Source organism: Perognathus longimembris, chromosome 7 (assembly GCF_023159225.1).
Source record: "Perognathus longimembris pacificus isolate PPM17 chromosome 7, ASM2315922v1, whole genome shotgun sequence".
Lineage (NCBI taxonomy): Eukaryota > Metazoa > Chordata > Mammalia > Rodentia > Heteromyidae > Perognathus > Perognathus longimembris.
This window is the reverse complement of record NC_063167.1, coordinates 25,435,419-25,456,035: the sequence shown is the minus strand read 5'-3', so window position 1 is coordinate 25,456,035 and position 20,617 is coordinate 25,435,419. Positions and strand designations below refer to the sequence as shown.

At 39.6% G+C, this 20,617-nt stretch overlaps 1 protein-coding gene across 16 annotated transcripts in view; it reads right to left on the bottom strand.

Moving 5' to 3' along the window:
- Positions 1 to 20,617, bottom strand: part of Macf1 (microtubule actin crosslinking factor 1) — a 357,403-nt gene that overhangs the window by 103,131 nt on the left and 233,655 nt on the right. For all 16 annotated transcript variants that reach the window (XM_048350958.1, XM_048350967.1, XM_048350964.1 and 13 more), the window contains 11 exons: positions 18,080 to 18,229; positions 16,281 to 16,514; positions 14,149 to 14,373; positions 11,444 to 11,962; positions 10,580 to 10,756; positions 10,205 to 10,328; positions 9,075 to 9,283; positions 8,368 to 8,685; positions 5,852 to 6,018; positions 4,181 to 4,337; positions 2,105 to 2,222 (listed from right to left, as the gene is read on the bottom strand). In XM_048350958.1, coding sequence (XP_048206915.1) covers positions 2,105 to 2,222; positions 4,181 to 4,337; positions 5,852 to 6,018; positions 8,368 to 8,685; positions 9,075 to 9,283; positions 10,205 to 10,328; positions 10,580 to 10,756; positions 11,444 to 11,962; positions 14,149 to 14,373; positions 16,281 to 16,514; positions 18,080 to 18,229 — 2,398 coding nt within the window. The remainder of the gene's footprint in view (positions 1 to 2,104; positions 2,223 to 4,180; positions 4,338 to 5,851; positions 6,019 to 8,367; positions 8,686 to 9,074; positions 9,284 to 10,204; positions 10,329 to 10,579; positions 10,757 to 11,443; positions 11,963 to 14,148; positions 14,374 to 16,280; positions 16,515 to 18,079; positions 18,230 to 20,617) is intronic.

The window sequence follows — 20,617 nt, the reverse complement described above, 5'->3', positions numbered from 1 at the left end:
GGATTCTACCCTTTCATAGTCCTTCTTCATCTATCCTATCCCATCTCTACCCTCAAGATATGGAGTTCAATTTTTAGATAATATACACTGAATATGATGATTGCATTTGTTCACTCTTCCTCCCTCCATTCGTGTGCCTCCCCCCCAATAGAACATATTTCATCTTCCTGGTATTCATTTTGTTAAATGGTTCATTAGTGAGACTATTTTAACTTTTGTGGTAGGGTTTTAATGAGATTTATTTTTTAGAAAGATTACATGGTTGAGTATATTATACCTTATTTGTACAAAGTGCTGGGTTTATTCCTTAGCACCAAAACTCCCACAAAGCCCCTAAACTCAGAAACAACTATTGTGCTTTAAAAAGTATAAAAAATGACTGATCTAGATCAGTAGTCACCAAACTGTTACTTACTGGCCAAAACTAACCTTCTGTCTATTTCTGTATTTATATATTTCCTATAGTTTTTTTGTGTGTCTTAATAGCTAAGGTATAGAATTATGACAGAAACCACATGACCTGAAAACCTAGAGTACCTACAATTTCCTTTAGAGGAAAAAAGTTATAGACTCCTGATCTAGTTACAGACTAATAATTCACTGGACTTAGAAGTTTATGTATTAGAGTATAAGAATAATCAGTTCTCTCAAATGTTGTTATTTTTGGATAGTTTAAGAAGTCTTTAAACTTTAGAGTAAAGAAGAGAAGAAAAGATGTACTTTAAAAAATGACAATAAAGGGGCTGGGAATATGGCCTCATGGTAGAGGGCTTGCCTCGTATATATGAAGACCTGGGTTCGATTCCTCAGCCCCACATATATAGAAAAAGCCAGAAGGGGCACCGTGGAAAGTGGTAGAAAGTTATTGGACAGGAGCAGAGTACCAGCAAGAGAGAAGAGAAAAGGTGAATGAGGATGTAATATGGTTGAAGTAGTTTATTTGCATATATGAAACAGAACCCTGAGTCACCTGCTAGTGACTCATGCCTGTAATCCTCGCTACTTGGGAGGTTGAGATATGAAGATCACAGTTCAAAGTCAGCTCAGGAAATAAAATCCATGAGACTCATCTCTAATTAATCACCAAAAAGCCAGAAGTGAAGCTGTGGCTCAAGAATAAGAGTAATAGCCTTGAATGAAAAAGCTAAGAGGCAGTCACAAGGACCTGAGGTCAAACCCCAGTACAAGCGCACACACACACACACACAAAAGTTTATACTATTTTGAGGGAAGAAAGTCAATTTTCTTTTTTCCTCCCTCTTTGGCCTCGCTCCTTCCTTCCTTCTTTTTTTTTTTTTTTTTTTTTTTTTTTGGTTGTGGTGCTTGAAATCAGGGCCTGAGCACTATCACTGAGCTTTTTCAATCAAAGCTAGTACTCTACCACTTTGGAGCATAGCACCACGTCTGGTTTTCTAGTGGTTAACTAGCAATAAGATTTTTTTCATGGACTTTCCTGCTCAGGCTGGCTTCAAACCACAATCTTCAGCTCTCAGCCTCCTGAGTAGCTAGGATTACAGGCAGGAGCCACGGGTGCTCAGCTCAACTTTCTGGAAGTATTTAGGTTTCTACAGGAGTATGCTATCACTAGTATTAAAACCAATGGGATCCCAGATAACAACCAATAATCAACATTGAACTCTTATTATATCACTAAACATTATTCAAACACCTGCATGCAATCTTTGTTCTCTCTTTGAAGACGTATACCCATTAGAGAATGTACTAGTACTGATTCCAAAGTATCTAGCTTCTCCCTGAATATCAAGCTTATAGCATCCAGGGCTAATCCAAAAAATATAATGCATATTCATCCCATTCACCCATTCAAAAGAGAAAAACTCAAGATAAAAATTCACTCTTCCATGGTATCTGACAGTTGTACAGGGGCCCATTAGTTCATTTACCTATCATAGGAAGAAATTTTGTAACATGAAGCAATGTTATATAGCAAAGAAGGGAAACATATCAGATTGAAAGGAAGAATGTTTTGTGGAACCCCTTTCTTTTCATACTCAGCTTTGATTTTTGACTAATAAAAAGGTATCTCCAAAGGCCAAAAAACAAAGAATATTTATTTTCCAAATTTTCAGGAGCCTGTACTCACCTGTTTTGGCCTGGGAATCAGGTGCTGTGATCTCCATGATGAGACTTTCTAAAGAAGTGCCTTTGTCATTGATTTCTTCCACCAAAGTTCCCTTACTTTTCCAGTCATCTAGGAGACCCTGGTTAAATAACAAGTTGCTAAATGTAACATCTGGGGTCCTTCAATTCTTCAACAGGGATAACTTTTATACATGTACTCCCCTAAAGTTTTGACAAGTGCTAACAGACTCATGCTCATTTTATGCTTATATATATTCAGGCATTTCATGCTCATATATTTGAGAAATCTCAAGATCCTGGTTTAACTAGCTAAGTTCTGGGAGAACAATGTCCTGGAATTTCCAGAAGCTTCTTCATATTCATAAAACATTGAGTATGTAAGTCAGGCACCATGCAGAACAACTGGATTCAAAATAGGGTTATGATACAATTAAGAGCTCAGATAGCCAACTGAATGTTACTAGAGACATATGGACAGTCAATGAATTTTGAAAGCATATGAAGAAACACATCTGATTGCCACATGGACAAAATAGGACAGTGTATATGAAAAGAAAAATGATAACTAGAAGATAGTGAAAAGCTATATATTAACATGTACTGAAGTACATTTAAAGGCTATATTTTGGATTTATCAAGGGAACCTTATGTTGGATTTGAGAAAGAACTGGACATATCATTAAAAGCCATCAGTACTAGTTATTTTCTCCATCAGGAAACAATAGAATCTGCTTTGAGATAAAAGAAGTAGGGCTGGGGATATAGCCTAGTGGCAAGAGTGCCTGCCTCGGATACACGAGGCCCTAGGTTCGATTCCCCAGCACCACATATACAGAAAATGGCCAGAAGCGGCGCTGTGGCTCAAGTGGCAGAGTGCTAAGCCTTGAGCGGGAAGAAGCCAGGGACAGTGCTCAGGTCCTGAGTCCAAGGCCCAGGACTGGCCAAAAAAAAAAAAAAAGAAGTAGCCAGATAAGTCTCTAATAAGTGAGACTTTTCATAATAGGATTTGACTCATCCCAAACCAGGGACATTATCTTAGCCTTCAGTCCCTATCCCTAGTTCCATAACCAATATCCCTGACAATTTACTGAATCTAAGCTATACAGCTGCTAAAGCAGAGAAAGACATAGAAACAACATCTTGTCAGCTCATGTGGCCTAACTTCAAATGATTCACAGTCACTGCCTTTCAAATCTTTCATTAATCATTCTTGACTTCTAAGGACCACAATCCCCAAACTGACAAGTGGGGTACTTTAAGTTTTTGAGTGAAATACAGTGACATCATGTGAATGACTACTGTGAAGCTGTTTAGACATTAATAGTTATCATGTACAAATACTAGTGTTTTTTTTTGTTTTGCTTTGTTTTTGGTGTTAGTGGTGGTAGTGAGGTACTATTAAGATTTATTGAAACATTAACGACATTGTGAGCCAAGGAAGTTGGAGAATCTTTTTCCTAAGAATTCCAACAGAATTTCCACTCTGGAAATAACTAACTTTTCATCTGCTTAAGATACAATTTGCTTTTCTGAGAAAGTATGGACTAATGCATGTGGCTATCTCAACAACAGTAGAAAAGAGATTTGTCAGAGGCATAAGCAAAGACTGGAAGACTATGAATTAAATAAAGATGGTATAGAAGAGATTCTGCACAGAGTGGGAAAAAGATTGGTCCCAACCTTCAAAGGTATCTTTCAACCATTTGATTCTAATTTTTCCTTTATGAGATTGAATAGAACTAGTTATTTTCTCCTTGGCTTCCTGACCATCTGTACCTAGTCACTTGTTCACATGTACCTATCTAATCCTCAAGCATACTAAAGAGTATAAGTTTTTCAAGGACTGGACTTTGACTAACCATTTTTAGCATGAGAGAAGTAATAGTGCTTAGTGCTAGGTAGGGTTAGATGGAAATCAAATGAAGAGAATGGAGGGATTTCTATTCTAATATAAACGAACAATTTGGATTTCTTATACCACTTCCCATTATAACTGGAAATCAGTTCATACAGCTTCCAAATTATATAGCTTCCAATTATTCTAGCAGGATTTGTGGAGACACTTTCCTTTACCTACCTTCAAGTGTTCAATCTGTTTTTCCAGCTCTTTAGCACTGATGAAAGTCTCTGCGGGTGGAATGTTCCCTTCAGTTTCTTTCAGCCATTTTTGGAAGGTCCTAATCAGCTTCCGGAATTCATCCAACTGCTCCTGGCAAGATGATGCATCTTTCTCTCTGTCAACAAAGATGTTTTGTTATTTGCCAGACTAAGCTTTGTAAAATGAACCAAAAGTAGTTTCACTCTGGGACTCTAGGCATCAGTTTTCTAACAGGGCCTTTCTTTCCATAATGTTTTCCACAGTAAACCTGGCTGAATAACTACATATAATGTAGGAAAGCAGCAGACTAAGGAATCTGCTGCCCTTGTTTGGACATTTATGTGGAAAAAAAGTGTTCAGTTTCTACAGAAAGAAGTGTTTAGGGTAGGCTAAAGTGAAAGTGAGAAAGCTTAAAGGAGCCTGCTATTTAGGTACTATGATACAATGGAAAGAATGCAGGCTCTGGGTCTCCAGTCCAGCCCTGTTCAAGGCTCAACTCAAATGCTGAATTGGAGGTTCAGTTAAGTTAGCAAGGTAGTCCTAAGATTAGTATGACAGAAATAAAATAAACCAAGGAGAAACTTCTGGCTGAGAGTAGCAATGCATACCTGCAATCTCAGCTATTTGGGAAGCAGAGACTGGGAGGAGTGCAAGGCCAGCACAGGCAAAAAGTTAGCAAGACCTCATTTCATCAAAATAGACTAATCACAGTGGAGCATGTCTGCTATGTTACCCCAGGCATGTACCATCCTCAATCATTCTACTTAGGCCTCTTTCTATTTATGCTAGCATTGGGCAATTATGTGAGACTATCCAAACAATACTTAAAGCAAAAAAGGGTTGAAGGCATGGCTCAAATTGGTAGAGCTTTCTGCCTACAAAACACAAGTTCAAACCTCAGTACCACCATTGGAAAAAAAGATCGTTTGAGGAAAAAAGTATCTATAATCAGATATCAACCCAGAGTCTGCCTCAAACAGCTTCAAGACACTGAGCATGAGAGAAGCCTTTGTCTTTATCCCCCTCCACTAATAAATAGTGATAAGTGTTGGTGTGACAACTATTTTTCTCTAGTAGCTAAGGCAAATGTCTGCTAAATCAAGACAAGAGGTCTTGCTCACACTCTTAAAACCTTATGTGGCTTCTCATGGGGAACTGTGGCTTTTTAATAGTAAGCTAAAATCAATCAGTCTTTGCCATATATTCCTTCTTTTGGCCCACAAAGACGAATCTAGGCACTTCTCTCAAACAGCAACTCAATGTGGTCCAAACAAGCATGAAGACTATAAATATGACCCTTAATCAGTTCTGGGAAGTCAACTTTAATCTTTCTTTTCTTTAAATTCTGTCATAATCCTACTTGTTGCCCCCAATTTGTTTTATCTGTCCAAGTGATCAGGGTTTCCAGTCATACAGAGAAGAAGGCAGTCATAATACTGAGAAGGAACTCCTAATTGGCAAGAGAAAATCCACAGAGTATCAAATGGATTGAATAGTTTTGCCTCAAAGAGGCACTTCTGAGCCTCCTGTGGCTCCACACAAGAGCTAGGGATGTTATTTTTTCTGGTAAAGGAGGAAGCAGAAGATCATTGCTCTCCATATCAAGAAAGAACAGGTCTCTAACATTAACCAATCCAAGTGAAAACTCACCTTTCTTGAACTGTCTTCTGCAGCAATGTGAAGTCCTTTCTGAGGTTCTGTACCCTGTCTTGGTGTTGGGACAAGTCTAGTGGAAGGCCACAAGAACTCAGTGTAGTGACTAGGTGCTCAAGGGTATCTAGGCTCTCCTTTTGGTCTTCCATTTCCAAAGTGAGCTCCTATACAGCAAAGAAAACCTATTAAAATCCCTGAAGTTTATGAATATATACAGAAAGATGAGAGCTATCTACAACTCCAGGGAAAATTCTTGTTAATCTGTGGGAAGAGGGAGAATTAAAAAAAATTACTTTGCTACAGCAAAATAATAAAAATGTAGATTTTCTCTAATCAAATGGAGAGTGACTAGGAATCACAAAGAAATTTTGTCTCCTTTACAAAAATGTTTGAAGCTTTAGAAGAAGGCAACATAACAGAATGGCAAGAATAAAACGTTTCAGAGGATCAGAAAGATCTGTAATTCAGTCACGGCTGTACTGCTCATTATTTTGTAATCTTAAACCACTTAAGTTTTCAAAGCTTCCGGTCTCATCTGTAAAATAAGGCAAATCTACTATCTCTATCATTGTTTAACACTGTAGTTAAAGATATTAACCAATGAAATTATGCTTTTTGTCAACATCTCTTAATACTCAAAAGGAAAAAAAATTAAATCTCATTAAATTCTTACCTTCACCTGTGACCTAATGTATATTTCTTTGGTAGCATTCTATCGAACACATTAGCAGCTCCCGAGCATATAATGAAGGTGAAGTAAACTAAAAGCAGCAAAAACTGAGGGCCCAATTTGTAGAGGATTGTTATCTTTTGACCAAATTCCAAGAAACTTTTGCATGTTATAAAGAATAATGAATATAGAGGCTCATAATGAAACTGTCTCTGTTTGGGTGGTTTTTTTTGGGGGGGGGGGGGAGGCTGCATTTCTGGGGCTTGGACAAAGGTTCTGAGCACTGTCCCTGACTTCTTTTTGCTCAAGACTAGCACTCTACCACTTGAGCCACAGTGCCACTTCTGGCATTTTCTACATATGTGGTGCTGAGGAACTGAACCCACGGCTTCATGTATACGAGGCAAGCACTCTACCACTAGGCCATATTTCTAGCTCTTTTTTTTTTTTTTTTGGCCAGTTCTGGGGCTTGGACTCAGGGCCTGAGCACTGTGCCTGGCTTCTTTATGTTCAAAGAAAGCACTCTACCACTTGAGCCACAGTGTCACTTCTGGTTTTTTCTATGTATGTAGTACTGAGGAATTGAACCCAGGGCTTCATGCATGCAAGGCAAGCACTCTACCACTAAGCCATATTTTCAGCCCCTTTTTGGTATTCCTTTTTTTTTTTTTTTTGGCCAGTCCTGGGCCTTGAACTCAGGGCCTGAGCACTGTCCCTGGCTTCTTCCCGCTCAAGGCTTAGCACTCTGCCACTTGAGCCACAGCGCCGCTTCTGGCCATTTTCTGTATATGTGGTGCTGGGGAATCGAACCCAGTGCCTCATGTATACGAGGCAAGCTCTCTTGCCACTAGGCCATATCCCCAGCCCTTGGTATTCTTATAAAGAGGGATAAAGTAATTGGCCGTTGGTGAATCAAGGTGAAGTATATGCAGTTATTTATTGGATTTTTCCTTCTATTTCTCTACAAAGTTTGAAATTATTCAAAGCAAAACTGAGAAATTTAGGAAACAGAACTGTAAGATCCCACTTGAAAACTGAGAAAAGAAAAGCTGGATAAAACAAATAATAATAGAGATACTGAGGTACTGCAGGGGGCAAGGTGTGCTGGCTTAGTCATTATTAAGTTTTAAATTGGCGGTTACATAGTCAAATTAAGTACATAAATATACGATGATGTGGCAATCCTACTCCTGGCTATGTATTTGTGATAGCTATTAACACTTTTCATCAAATGTTCTAGATCTGTACCTCCTAGGTACAGTAAGATGACATTTCCCAATCCCTCTGAAAATTGGGTGTGGACATATGTAACTTTGACTAATGAAATGTAAATGATTCTGCTGTGTTCTCTTTCCCTTGTAACAGAAATCATGAAAGCTATCGTCAGGGTGAAGACTCAACTCATCCCTGGATGGCTAGACTGAGCCGAGTATGTCTGCTGAACTGGTTCGAACATGCAGTATGAGAGAAAAGTAAATCAAGGATGGTCATTGATCATTCTCTGAGATGATGCAGACAAAACTTTAATAAAGTGATAGATAATGTGCACTAAATAAATGCTGGTTTGGGGGCTGGGAATATGGCCTAGTGGCAAGAGAGCTTGCCTTATATATTTGAAGCCCTGGGTTCGATTCTCCAGCACCACATATGTAGAAAACGGCCAGAAGTGGCGCTGTGGCTCAAGTGGCAGAGTGCTAGCCTTCAGCAAAAGGAAGGCAGGGACAGTGCTCAGGCCCTGAGTTCATGGCCCAGGACTGGCCAAAAATAAATAAATGAATGAATGAATGAATGCTGGTTTGCTCCTTGCCCTTTTTATCTCTTCATTCTGTCAACAGAGCCTCACCTGGATCTGCTGAGAGAAATGTGCAATGTCTTGATCTGGCTGATTCCCAGAGGCCAGCATTCGACTTTTGTTTTCCATAAACTGCTGCAGTTTATCAGAGAGCTGCTCAAACATCTCTGCTTGGGGCAGGAGCTTCTTCAGGGTGCTTTCTTTCTCCTGTTGCTGTAGCCGGAGCTGCTCAAAGCGCTGGCTCACTTCTGCCAGTTTGCCCTGTAGTACTGCTGCTGTGCCGCTGTCTGCTTTCTCCATGAATTGTGTCACCATCTCATGGGTGGCCTCCAAGCTGCTTTTCTGCCGAGCAATGTCCTGCTTCAGCTTCTGTTGTCAAGAAAAAAATCTGTCAGCTTTGGTTCATTTATTTCATGAAACCTGAGCCACCTGTTAAAAATCTTCTAGTAACTTTATGCCCATCTCTTCAAGGTGTAGGGGCTGGAGGAATGCAATAGCTCTAAACAGTGCTACATATCTTATTCCTTAGGTTTCTCTCATTTCACAAAATCACTTTGCTATTATCACTTTTGGTTAGTTTCAACAATAGTATGGAAATTGGAGATGAATATCTTTATCTTTTATGGTGTTGGGAATGGAACCAGGATCTTATGATAATGATTAGACATTACTGCTAACCCTTTTTAGAGGAATTATGAACGTGAATTTGAGTCCAGTTACTTTTTCTAAGTTACATAATTAATGGCAAATGGTCTTACCATATTATTGGCAAGGGCTTCCTGAATGACTCCTGATGAGAGTGATGCCACCTGTTCCCCATGGAGGTTTTGTTCAACTTCCCCGATGGACTGCAACAAGCTCTCCAGACTTTCCTGGACACTCTGAGACTGGGCAATTGCCTTTTGTAGCAGTGCAGAGCGCTCTGCCAAGCTACAGGAAAGGCTTTGGAAGCAGCTGAGTATGGAATCTGGACAATCCAGGCCATGAAAACAGAAAGTAGTTACTATTTTGGTATTATGTTTTCAACTTAATATACTTAAATTGGCTATATTAATTTTAATTCTTGGCAATAAGAAAAATAAATGCATTAGTATCAGAGCCAAATTCAATAAGCATTATTTACCAAGATTCTGTGAGATGTTGAGGACTAAAGATAACTAAGATAAGGTCTTCCTGGGGGCTGGTGGCTCATGTCTATAATCCTAACTACTAAAGAAAGTAAGATCTAAGAATTGTAGTTTGAAGCCAGCCAGCCAGGACACAGATGGATGAGACTCCTATCTCTAATGATCCAGCAAAAAGCCAGAAGTTAAAGTGTGGCTCAAATGGTAGAGCATCAGCTATGAGGGAAAAAAAAAAGCTGAGAAAAGCTGGGTGCTAGTGGCTTTTTCCTGTAATCTGAACTACTCAGGAGGCTGAGGATCTTGGTTCAAAGCCTGGGCAGGAAACTCCATGAAACCCTGATTATACAACTACTCAGAAAATGCCAGAAGTGATGCTGTGGCTCAAGTGGTGGAATGTTAGCCTTGAGGCCAAAGAGGCTCAGGGATAGTGCCCAGGCCCTGAGTTCAAGACCCAGGACTGGCGAAAAATAAAAAGCTGAGAGAGAGCAAGAGGCCTGGAATTTAAGCCCCATAGTGGTACGTACACACACACACACACACACACACACACACACACACACACACACACCAAAATGAAAGGAACCCCACAAAATTAAAAGTACCTGCTCTTAATAAACTTAAGACTTCAAACAGGATAGGCAGAGGAAGATACATCACAACTATAAAGTTGTAAGTGCTATACTGGTACTAGGAATATGTTCTACAGAAACCCAGAAAAACGGTTCATACTAGGAATTAGCAAGACTATTGTTGCTGTTTCATACCTGTAGTTTCCTGAACACGTTGAGGATTCAAGACTGGCTCTCCTTCGATTTTCATGAGGTCACAAGCTACTTTTTGGAGCTTTTCTACAGGTACCTGGTGCTCAGCCAGTTCCTCTTGTAACTGCTGCTTGTACGTTCATACACATACACATACATACACAAAAACAAAATAAGTTGAATAACCAAAGGTAATTGCAGGGATTTAGAATAAGGCAGCTTTGTAGAATAATTCTCAGTTTATAGCCATAGACATTAGAATAGTGTTTAGGAATCAGATCTTACCCAAAATATCCCAACAATTGCTTTGAATTTTGCAAGTATTGGGGGTTTTAAGCCTCATAATATAAGCCCAACACTGCCCAAGTTCAAATTTACCTTTGTTGTTGCAAGCTGCTGCTGAAGGATTCCAGGGTCAGAGGCAATGGTATCTGAGAGGAGCTTATCTACTTTGGCCTTGCAAGTCTGTATCCAGGCTTGCAGTGTGTCAGCACTGCTCTGGAATTGCTGATACTGGCCCAGTAGCATGTTCAGGTGAGAGCCCAATCGTGTACACTACGCAAATAAAGAAAGGATAACACATCTGGTAAGGTCAGGCCAAAGAGTCCTGTCCTGTCATGAAGAACTCATTGTAACATCACATAAAGGTATTGTGCTTGGGACTCTGGAAAGATGGGTAACACTCATCTACAAGTAGGCCTCACTTTTTGTTCCTTATTATTCATCTTATCCTTGTTAAATACCCAGAAAGACTTTAAAAGTTGCATGATATGCTGCGAAAGAAATATACTATACATCAAATCCTGGGAAAAGGTTGAGGAATCTCTTTGAAAGGATTAGAGACACTGGCAAAAAAAGTGGCTAGATTCCTAAACTCTTTGGATTGAGAGAAGATAAGGGTTCCTTCTAGAGTTTCTGTCAAAGGCTAAGGACTGTAGCTAGCTTACATTTCCTTGCATCTCTTGGGAGCCCAAGATGCTGATCAAGATACAGGAAGGTGAGCAGCTACACTTACACCATTGGTAAGACATGCTCCCAATACTTCTGTGACCAGACATAGACCACGGGCCCACACATTCTGCATTTTTTGCATAGTTCATTAAAACCTTCTACCTGTGGTCCACATATAGCTCATACACTTTGTCCTGTCTAGGGTTCATTTTCTGAGTCTCAGAAACCACCCACTGTTGTGTGAGGGCTGCCATGGTCACTTTTACATAGGCTTCTAGGATCTACCCTTACCTTTGAGTGGAGAGCAGTATATCTTTCTGTTGCATCCTTCAGCTTCTCTTTTACTAAGTTTCTGGTTGTGGATGGCTCTTTACCTTCTTCAAAGTTGTTTTCTGTGTCCAGGACTTTCTGTCCTGAGATAGTCACAAATCTCAAGTCTCCTTTGTGGGAAATGACATCTTCTGAGAAGCTTCCCTGACGTTTTAGCAGGGAGGGTAAGGCTTCAGGGCCACTGACTCCTTTATGCATATTTTCTAGTTCTTTCTCAGATCGTTCCAGCCAGATTTCAAACTCGGTGTGGTCCTGAAGGAACTTCTGCAGCTCATCCCGCAGAGTCTGTACCTGCTTTAGTTCCACCTCAGACTGGGCCAGGGAAGATGCATATTGTTCCTTAAGCTTGCCTAGCTTCTCTTGCAGCATTTGTTGTTCCTCAGGAGTGAGATTGTGGCCCTGCTGGTCTAAGAAGGCCTGAGCTGACTGGGTGGCCAGAATGAAATTTTGTTGTTGGGACAGCAATTCTTGGTGACGGGCCTGGTGAGAAACCCCCCAAAACATAGGACAATCAATAGGAAAACTTAAATATGTGCTTATGTCTCCAAGTGGTCTCTACCTCTACTTCAACCCTCGTGATTAATGGGGTAATATATGTCATAGCCTGATACCCTCACATCCTCTATCTCCATGCTACTTGTAGGCAGACAATACCTGGATTAAAAATGGCATACATGAATACCAAAATGAAGTTATATGTCCTGACTAAAGTCATTAAGATAGTAAAGGTTCAGAAATGTGATTTAAACCTAACTCTATTAACTATGTCTATGACTCAAAAATCTATAATAACAGCCAACTGAAAACTTCTACAATACTAAAGTAACTGGTAAGTTGTTTGTATGACAATGCAAATATAATAAACATTCTGGCTAATATAGGCAATCTGCACTTTGTATGTCTTAAAGGATAGTCATGGGATTGTTTTCTTCTTATGCAACTACCAGAGAAGAGCCACAAATGTACTTTCCTTCAGTTAAGTTTCAGCATGTACCAACATCCTAGTCTCAGCTTTTCATGTTATCTTAGGAAAGCTACAGTGACAAACAGATCCTGCTCAAATAGCCAGTAGAGAGCAGTTTTCTGTATATGACCAGGTGTCCCCAATCTCATCCTCTAACCTATCCTCTAACAATAAGGCAGTATCCTTCCTGAGATAAATGCTGCTTGCTTAGGGTGAATGTAGCCAGTAAGAAGAATCAAGAAACTCTCTGCACTGCACTGTTTCAAGACTTCTAGGTCTTTGGGAGACATAATAGTGGTAGAGAAGTGGCATGTAATGGGCAGAAATCCTATTAGTACAAAATAAAGCAATACCCAAATAGGTTGTTCAACACTATTTCTGATGAGCTAAATCATCTTTGTTACAAAGGTGCCTATTAACATATGTGATCCATGTGTTTTACAGTGTTTTAAATATATTTTTGATCATTCAATATAATGTGCTTGCACATGCCAGTTAATGTCCTAGATGATTTGTTTTATTGGTTCTGATTTACTTCCAATGTCTGACATACAGCAGATACTCAGTATTTGTGAATAAATCACTGAATAGAGATAAATGGTGAGCAAGAATAGTTTCTGCTTTTGAGCCCACTGTCTTAAGAGGCAAGTGGACAAAACAACAATACAAGTGAAGAATACTAAATATAGGAGAGATATGCTAATTTTGGAGGCATAAAGAAGTCCTTCCTAGAAGAAATAAAATCTAAGCTTAGACCTGAAGAATAAGTGAAAATTAACCAAGAACTGGGCTCTCTTTCATTTCTTACACCAAAGAGGCAAGAAAATTCCAAGAGCATGCGCAGGTCCAGTAGAGTGAGGGGCACAGTACAATCAGTGAACTGAAAGGGATTAGTAGCTAGACTCATGTGTGAAACAATGAGACCACATAAGGAAGAGTACAATCTGTGGGAAGGTAGTTGTAGGGTTGGTAAACCACATTAAAGACTTTGGACTATATATTGGCAATAGAAATAATGGCCTAAATTATAATATCTCTGTGGCGGTGAAGCAGTGGGGATGACTTCAAAAGAGATTTTAGAAGCATTGGACTTGATGACTAAAATTTCAAATCCCTCACATGAGCAAGTAAGGAAGAGAGAATAATTAAGGATAGTATCAAACTGAGATAACTAAGTAGATATAAAGGAAGAAGAACATCTTTGAGAGTACGGCTAGGGAAGTATTGGTATGTATTACGGGATTTCTGTGTTAAGGTAGAGGTATATTTGTGGTTCCAGGTTGGAAATGATCAGAGTGACTTATATATACTAATTTGAAGCTTAGAAGTGGCATCAGAACCAGAGAGAAAGAAATAGAAGGTACAATAATACAATAGTACAACTGGTAACTAAAGTGTTGTAGGTGGATAAGGCTACCCAAGGAAAGAATATTCTGAAAGACAAGAGGAAGGCTTAAGGTATTCCTGGAAGTGGAATAGTGTTTAAAAGTTATCAGAAGAAAAGAAGGAAGATAAGTGGTGCTGTAGAAACCAAGGAAGAACGTAGTTCAAAAAGAATGGTCTACAGTACTAGAACTACTAAGTACATCAAAGACAACACAAACTGAGAAATGCTCACTAGATTGGGGGCAAGAAGATGTGATAACTTGCCCTGGGCAGAGGAGATTCCTCCAGCTCAGTGAGAACAAGCTACCATCCTCACCTTTGTTGTCTCGCACTGCCTATCCAGTTTCTCTGGGGCGTGGTTCATCCCCATGTAACTATCAGTGGTATCAAAGGCTTTTTTCTCCAGTGTAGCTGCAGAGAGCTGTTCCATTCCCGGAAGTTTGGTCTGTAGCTGTTTACCAGATGATTCCATGGAAGTCATCCAATCCAAGAGGGCATCAATCTTACTCTTGTTCTCTGCCAGCTCCTTTGCTGCTTTACTCTGAAAGCCAAGCATCCAGTGAAAAAGCCTTAGGTACTCAAAAATCACAAGTTACAATTTCTGGAAGATTTTTTTTTTAATTAAAAAAAAGCTGGCAGTAGGGCTCAAGTGGTAGAGGACTTATTAAGCAAACAAGAGGTTCTGAGTTCAACACCTAAGCACTAAAAGAGAAAAAAAAAATCTCCAAATTTATCCTAAAAAATACTTTCTAAAAGTTTCTTCTGAGGGCTGGGGATATAGCCTAGTGGCAAGAGTGCCTGCCTCGGATACACGAGGCCCTAGGTTCGATTCCCCAGCACCACATATACAGAAAACAGCCAGAAGCGGCGCTGTGGCTCAAGTGGCGGAGTGCTAGCCTTGAGCGGGAAGAAGCCAGGGACAGTGCTCAGGCCCGGAGTCCAAGGCCCAGGACTGGCCAAAAAAAAAAAAAAAAAAAAGTTTCTTCTGAGTACCAATGGCTCACATTTATAACCTAGCTACTCAGGAGGCCGAGATCTAAGGATTATGATTCAAAGCCAGCCCAAACAATCAGATTATAAAAGACTCTTATTTCTAATTAAATCAGAAAAAAAGCTGGAAGTGGAGGTATAACTCAAGTGGTAGAGTACCAGCTATGTGAAACAAGTTGAACCAGAGTAAGGCCTGGAGTTCAAAGCCCCAGAACTAGCACACATGTGCATGCACAAACACACACACACTTTTGTAGATTTGTGTATATACATACATACATATGTTAGAGATAAATACAAAGCACAGGTTAAGCAAAGCACTGGGTCAGACTAAAGAAAAAGTGATCATTAATTACTTTGAACAATCTCTAGATTTCATCTATATTTTACTGCTTACAAGGAAAAAAAAGGACAAATTTCAGTTTTTAAAGCAATAGGTGGTCCTGCTGCCCAACAAGATCTCACAGAATTCTTTCTAGCTATTGAAAAGTGACACACTGGTTTGGTAGACTCAGAGTTTGGTCACATTCAATGATCTGGCTGCTATATGGAGAAGTAGACCTCTAATTCTTTTTTTTTTTTTTTTTTTGCCAGTCCTGGAGCTTGAACTCAGGGCCTGAGCACTGTCCCTGGCTTTTTTTTTTTTTTTTTTTTTTGCTCAAGGCTAGCACTCTGCTACTTGAGCCACAGCACCACTTCTGGCCATTTCCTATATATGTGGTGCTGAGGAATCGAACCCAGGGCTTCAGGTATATGAGGCAAGCACTCTTGCCACTAGGCCATATTCCCAGCCCCCTCTAGTTCTTATCTTGGCCAAACAAAACAGTTCTTCAACTTCCAAGTACGTTAATTAATTGACTATGATATGCCAAGTTACACATCATCATATGTTGCAAAATTCAGCTTCAGGCAACTTAGTTATTTCTTTCATGTTCTCTGTGTCTTTTATTACTGTCAGATCCCAAGAAAGAACAAAGGATTCAATTCAATCTGCTAGTGCTGAATGGGGGCAGAAAATCATTCAAGACTTGACTTTCTCTTTTGTTTCTCTAGGTGCCATGATTTACCTCATTAACTATAGAGGCTGCCTGAAGATTGTGACCTACTAAGACTCCAGAGATACTTTCTCTAACATTCTTAGATCACTAGTCTAGATTCAAGTAAGAAGTATACCATTTGCTTTTCCTCCCAGGGTAATACCCTAATTAAGTAGTTAAGTCCTGAGTATACAGATAGCTTCCCCCGCCCCCCATACCCTCAGCCCTGTAAAATGTACCTCTTAGCAACTACTTCTAACCTGAAGTCCTTCTGAATATTTCTTATAAAAGCAAAGGTTACTCTTGAAGCAGTTACTTTTTTCTCATTCTATGCTGTCTATAAGGAAGTTTCCCCTAATTTCTGTGTAACTGGAAAGTTGTCATTTAGGAAAATTATCAAGTATCATAGCAGTCTGGTTACCTTTTCAGTCTCCTGCTGTAAAGCTGAGGTCACTGCTTCCTGCACTGCCTTTTGAGCCACTCGGGTTCGTTCCTGGAGAGCCTCATATTGCTCCTTAGCGTGATGAAGTTTTTCTTGAAGAGTTGTCAGTTCCTGGGAACTCAGTCTGGTTTGGTTCTCTTCTAGAAACCCTTCAATATCTTTGACAACTGAAGCAAATGAGGTGGCACGGTTCTGAATGTCATCCTGTAAATCCTGAATACAAGAAAACAAGTTTAGCAGTGTCTTAGCATTTCCACATCCTCTAATGTATAGGATGAAATGGCTAGGATGACATTTCTGTATTCAGCTCAACTTATAATTTACTTAAGTTTACCTGTAAACCAGTGCAATGAAGATTTCAAAATATTTCACTTTCTCAGCAATATTTAGTATAGACAAAAAAGAAACTGTCCATACACGTAGTGAATACCAGAGATTTTAATTCGGCAGTGAGTTACCTGCTAAGAGATTATTCATTGCATAAAGAGGTGCTGACAGCATTTTCCAGCACAGTCAAAGCCTAGTCTTTTATACAGTAGTCCATACTGTTTCTGAGCTTTTATGCTCAAGGCTATCTACCACTTTGAACCACATGGCCATTTCTGGTTTGGGGTGGTTAATTGGAGATAAGAGTCTCACAGTCCTTTGTTGCCTGGGCTGGCTTCAAACTGCAAGCCTCATGATTAGCTAGGATTACAGGCTTGAGGCACTAGTGCCTGGGCCCATGGTTTTCTTTTTTGAAGTTTTAGTTTCTTATCATCAATCATGGTCCAAAAACATTAAACAGAAAATTCCAGAGATAAACAATTCCTAAAGTTCAAAAATCATGCACTATTCCAAATAGCATTGTTCAGCTGGGACCATGAATCATTAGTTTGTTCATAGTATCCATACTGTATATACTACCCATCGGTCACTTTGTAGATGCCTTGGTTATGGGATCATCTATTGTGGTATCATAGTGCTTTTAATCCAGGAATCCTTATTTCACATAATGTCCCTAAAGCACAAGTGTACTGATTCTCTTCATAATACTATATAGTTATTATGTTGTATTTTATTATTAGTTATGGTTATCTACCACTTACTATGTCTAACTTGTAAACTAAACTTTATCATAGGTTTGTAAGCATCAGAAAAACAGTATATAGGGTTCACTATTACATGTGGCTTCAGGCATCAAATGAGGTCTTAAAAAGTGTTTATTCTTTCCTTTACAGTTTGGCAGAGAGCACAGATAACTGCACTCTCTTGGTTATTCTCCTTAATGTGGCCTACAACAAGCAGTATGCGGGGTTTCCCCATTTCTCCAGCTTCATTTTTATTAAACTTTCTCTTACTTTTTCTGGCCCAACGGAACCAGCTCTTTTAGTTCTTTAAATATATTATGCTCAATCCCATTCTAGCCTCTTAACTCATGTATAAACCTCTGCCTAGTATGTTTTCTTTCTCTTACTACTTCATGCACTGATCCCTATACAGGTATAACATTCACTTTTCAGTTTAAGTGACACTTCTTCAAGTAACCTTTTCTGACACCCTCGACTAGGCTGTATCTCTCTGGCCTGTGTTTTCAAATGACTTTACATTTAAAGATGTAATGGTTAATAATTAAATGCTTGTTCTAGAGCTAATCTGTTGTCTTTCCTACCAGACTAAACTTCACAAGGGAAGGGTGATAACTGTTTTCATGATGTGGACATTAAGCACTGGTACATTGAAAGACTTTATAAACATTTTTTTTAAAGAAATGAAGAAATAGTTTAGCTCACACTGACCTTCAAGTCACTTTGGTTCTTCTGCAAAGCAGAGAGATCCTGAGGGGAGGCTCTGCCCTGCTGGCTCACTAGTGCTTTTTCTGCCTGTCCTACCCAGCTGCAAAGGTCCTCCAGTTTCTGATGACAGGTATTTTGTTGTTTCTGCAGAGTCTAATTAAAATGCAAAGGAGTCAAAAGACAATTATTATCTCTCTTTTACAAATATGTGTAGCTCCCTGAAAATGTAAAACAGAAGATTTTCTGTCAAAGAGGGAAAAGTCAATGGAAAACTAAAACAGGAAAAGACACAGAAATCAGATTCAGGAAGCTCCCCTCATATGGGCAGTCTGGCCATTTGGCTCTGTTGTTGGGATGATATCAGAGGTGACTTTTGGGCAGGGAGTAATCCTGCTTCAGATTTGAATTTGGGAGCTCTTTTGCTGGATGGCAATTACTATCTTTGGAATCTATTACTATCTTTAATAATGGAGAGAAAAATCAGAATCTGATGAATTCCTCTAGAACCAAAGGATCTGCTAAATACTAAGCCAAAACATGAAAAAGTAGGAGAAGAAAAAAAATCAAGGACATGGATAATTTGTAAGCTAAGTTTATCAGTAATTTGAGCTGACTTTAAATACCAAATGTCTCACTACAGGGAAGCACTAAATAGAATGATTATATATGAGGCATGTAGCTTGGCTTGGCTATTTGGCGTAAACTGCCCAAGAACAGAAACTTGGCTTAGTTGTTTGGATATCTACACTGTGGTCATAGGAAAAGCCAGGCCCATGGAGAGAGAGGGAATATGTTTCTGTGCCTGATCCTATCCCCAGATCTCATCTCAGCTGTATGACACTGAAGCACCTGATTGAGCAATTGAGCATGATGTGTTCTCCTGACAATCCTTCTAAAACCACTTTCCACCAGTTAGTGCTTTCTGATGGCATTTTAGTCACCTGCACTTACAAACAGGTGCCCACATTGGCCCTCTCTCCCCCTCTTTAGGACAAATAGAAGAGCACTTGAAGAGAACTCCTAAGAGCTCTTCAGCTGTAAAACACGATCTTCATGGGTTAGGATAGGTGCAGACTGAATCTGAAAAAGGCAAAGCAAACAAGTTATCACACAGACATACACACACATTCAGAGCTAATTGAGAGAAACAGTATTTCTGACAATAACAAGGTTAATAAACACTTGTGGAATTATTACGGTACTCATGGAGAATGGTAACATACAGTTCTATCTGCTGAAAACTAAGGGGCCTATCTTGGATCTGGGCTGGGTCTTAAGGTGGTTCTGACCAATCTACTTCATTAATTACCCACAGGCTATCCTGTGCTTTTTAAATTACTAAGTGAGGAAAGCTGGGACTTGGTGGTGCCTGCTTATAATCTCAGCACTTGGGAGGGGATTAATGAGTTTGAGGCTAGCCCTGGCTACATAGTAAGACACTGTCTCAAAAAGAAAAATACTGGGGCTGGGAATGTGGTTTAGCGCTGGAGTGCTTGCCTAGCATACATGAAGCCCTGGGTTCGATTCCTCAGCACCATATAAACAGAAAAAGCTAGACGTGGCACTGTGGCTCAACTGGTAGAGTGCTAATCTTGAGCAAAAGGAAGCCAGGGACAGTACCCAGGGCCTGAGTTTAAGCCCTAGGTAGGACTGGCCAAAAAAACAAAACAAAACAAACAACAAAAAAAAACCCACCTAAGTAAGGATGTTCAATGGTATACACTAAACCATTATTTCATTAAGATTTTATTTTGCTTATAATACATTTGAAGCTGTAAATAAGCAGTTGTCGGGCTATGGCCCACTAAGTAATCTTTCTTTTCTTTTTTATATTTTTCACTGGTCCTGAGGCTTGAATTCTGGGCCTGGGCACTGTCTCTTAGCTTCTGGGCTCAAGGCTAGCACTCTACTATTTGAACCACAGCTCCAATTCCAGCTTTTTGTGGTTAAATGGAGTTAAGAGTCTCACAGACTTTTCTGCCCAGGCTGGCTTGGAATTGAGATTTTCAGATCTCAGCCTCCCGAGTAGCTAGGATTACTGGTACCTGGCTCCTAATTTCTTTTAAGTCTGACTCAACAGCTCAATTACACTTTGTATAATGTTTAATAAAAGGAGCCCATGATATTTGCTGGTGACAACTAGCAAATTCTATTATCATCTTGCTGTATATCAACTTACTATTCAAACAGGAGAAATAGCATAGACATCATTCAAGATATTCAAAGGTTATGCTGTTACTATTAATACAATTATATTGCCTTTGAATGCTTTAAGAAGAGAGTTGTGATGAGTGATAACTAGATTTCTTTTTTTTTTTTTCTTCCTTTTTTGCTGGTCCTGGCCTTGAGTTCCAGGCCTGGGAACTCTCCTTGAGCTCCTTTTGCTCAAGAGTGGCATTGTACCTCTTGAGCAATGGCGCTACTTCCTGCTTTTGCTGTGATTAATTGGAAAATTCTCATGGACTTTCCTGCCTCGGCTAAGCTTTGAACCCAAATCCTCAGATCTTAGCCTCCTGAGATGCTAGGTTATAGGCACGAGCT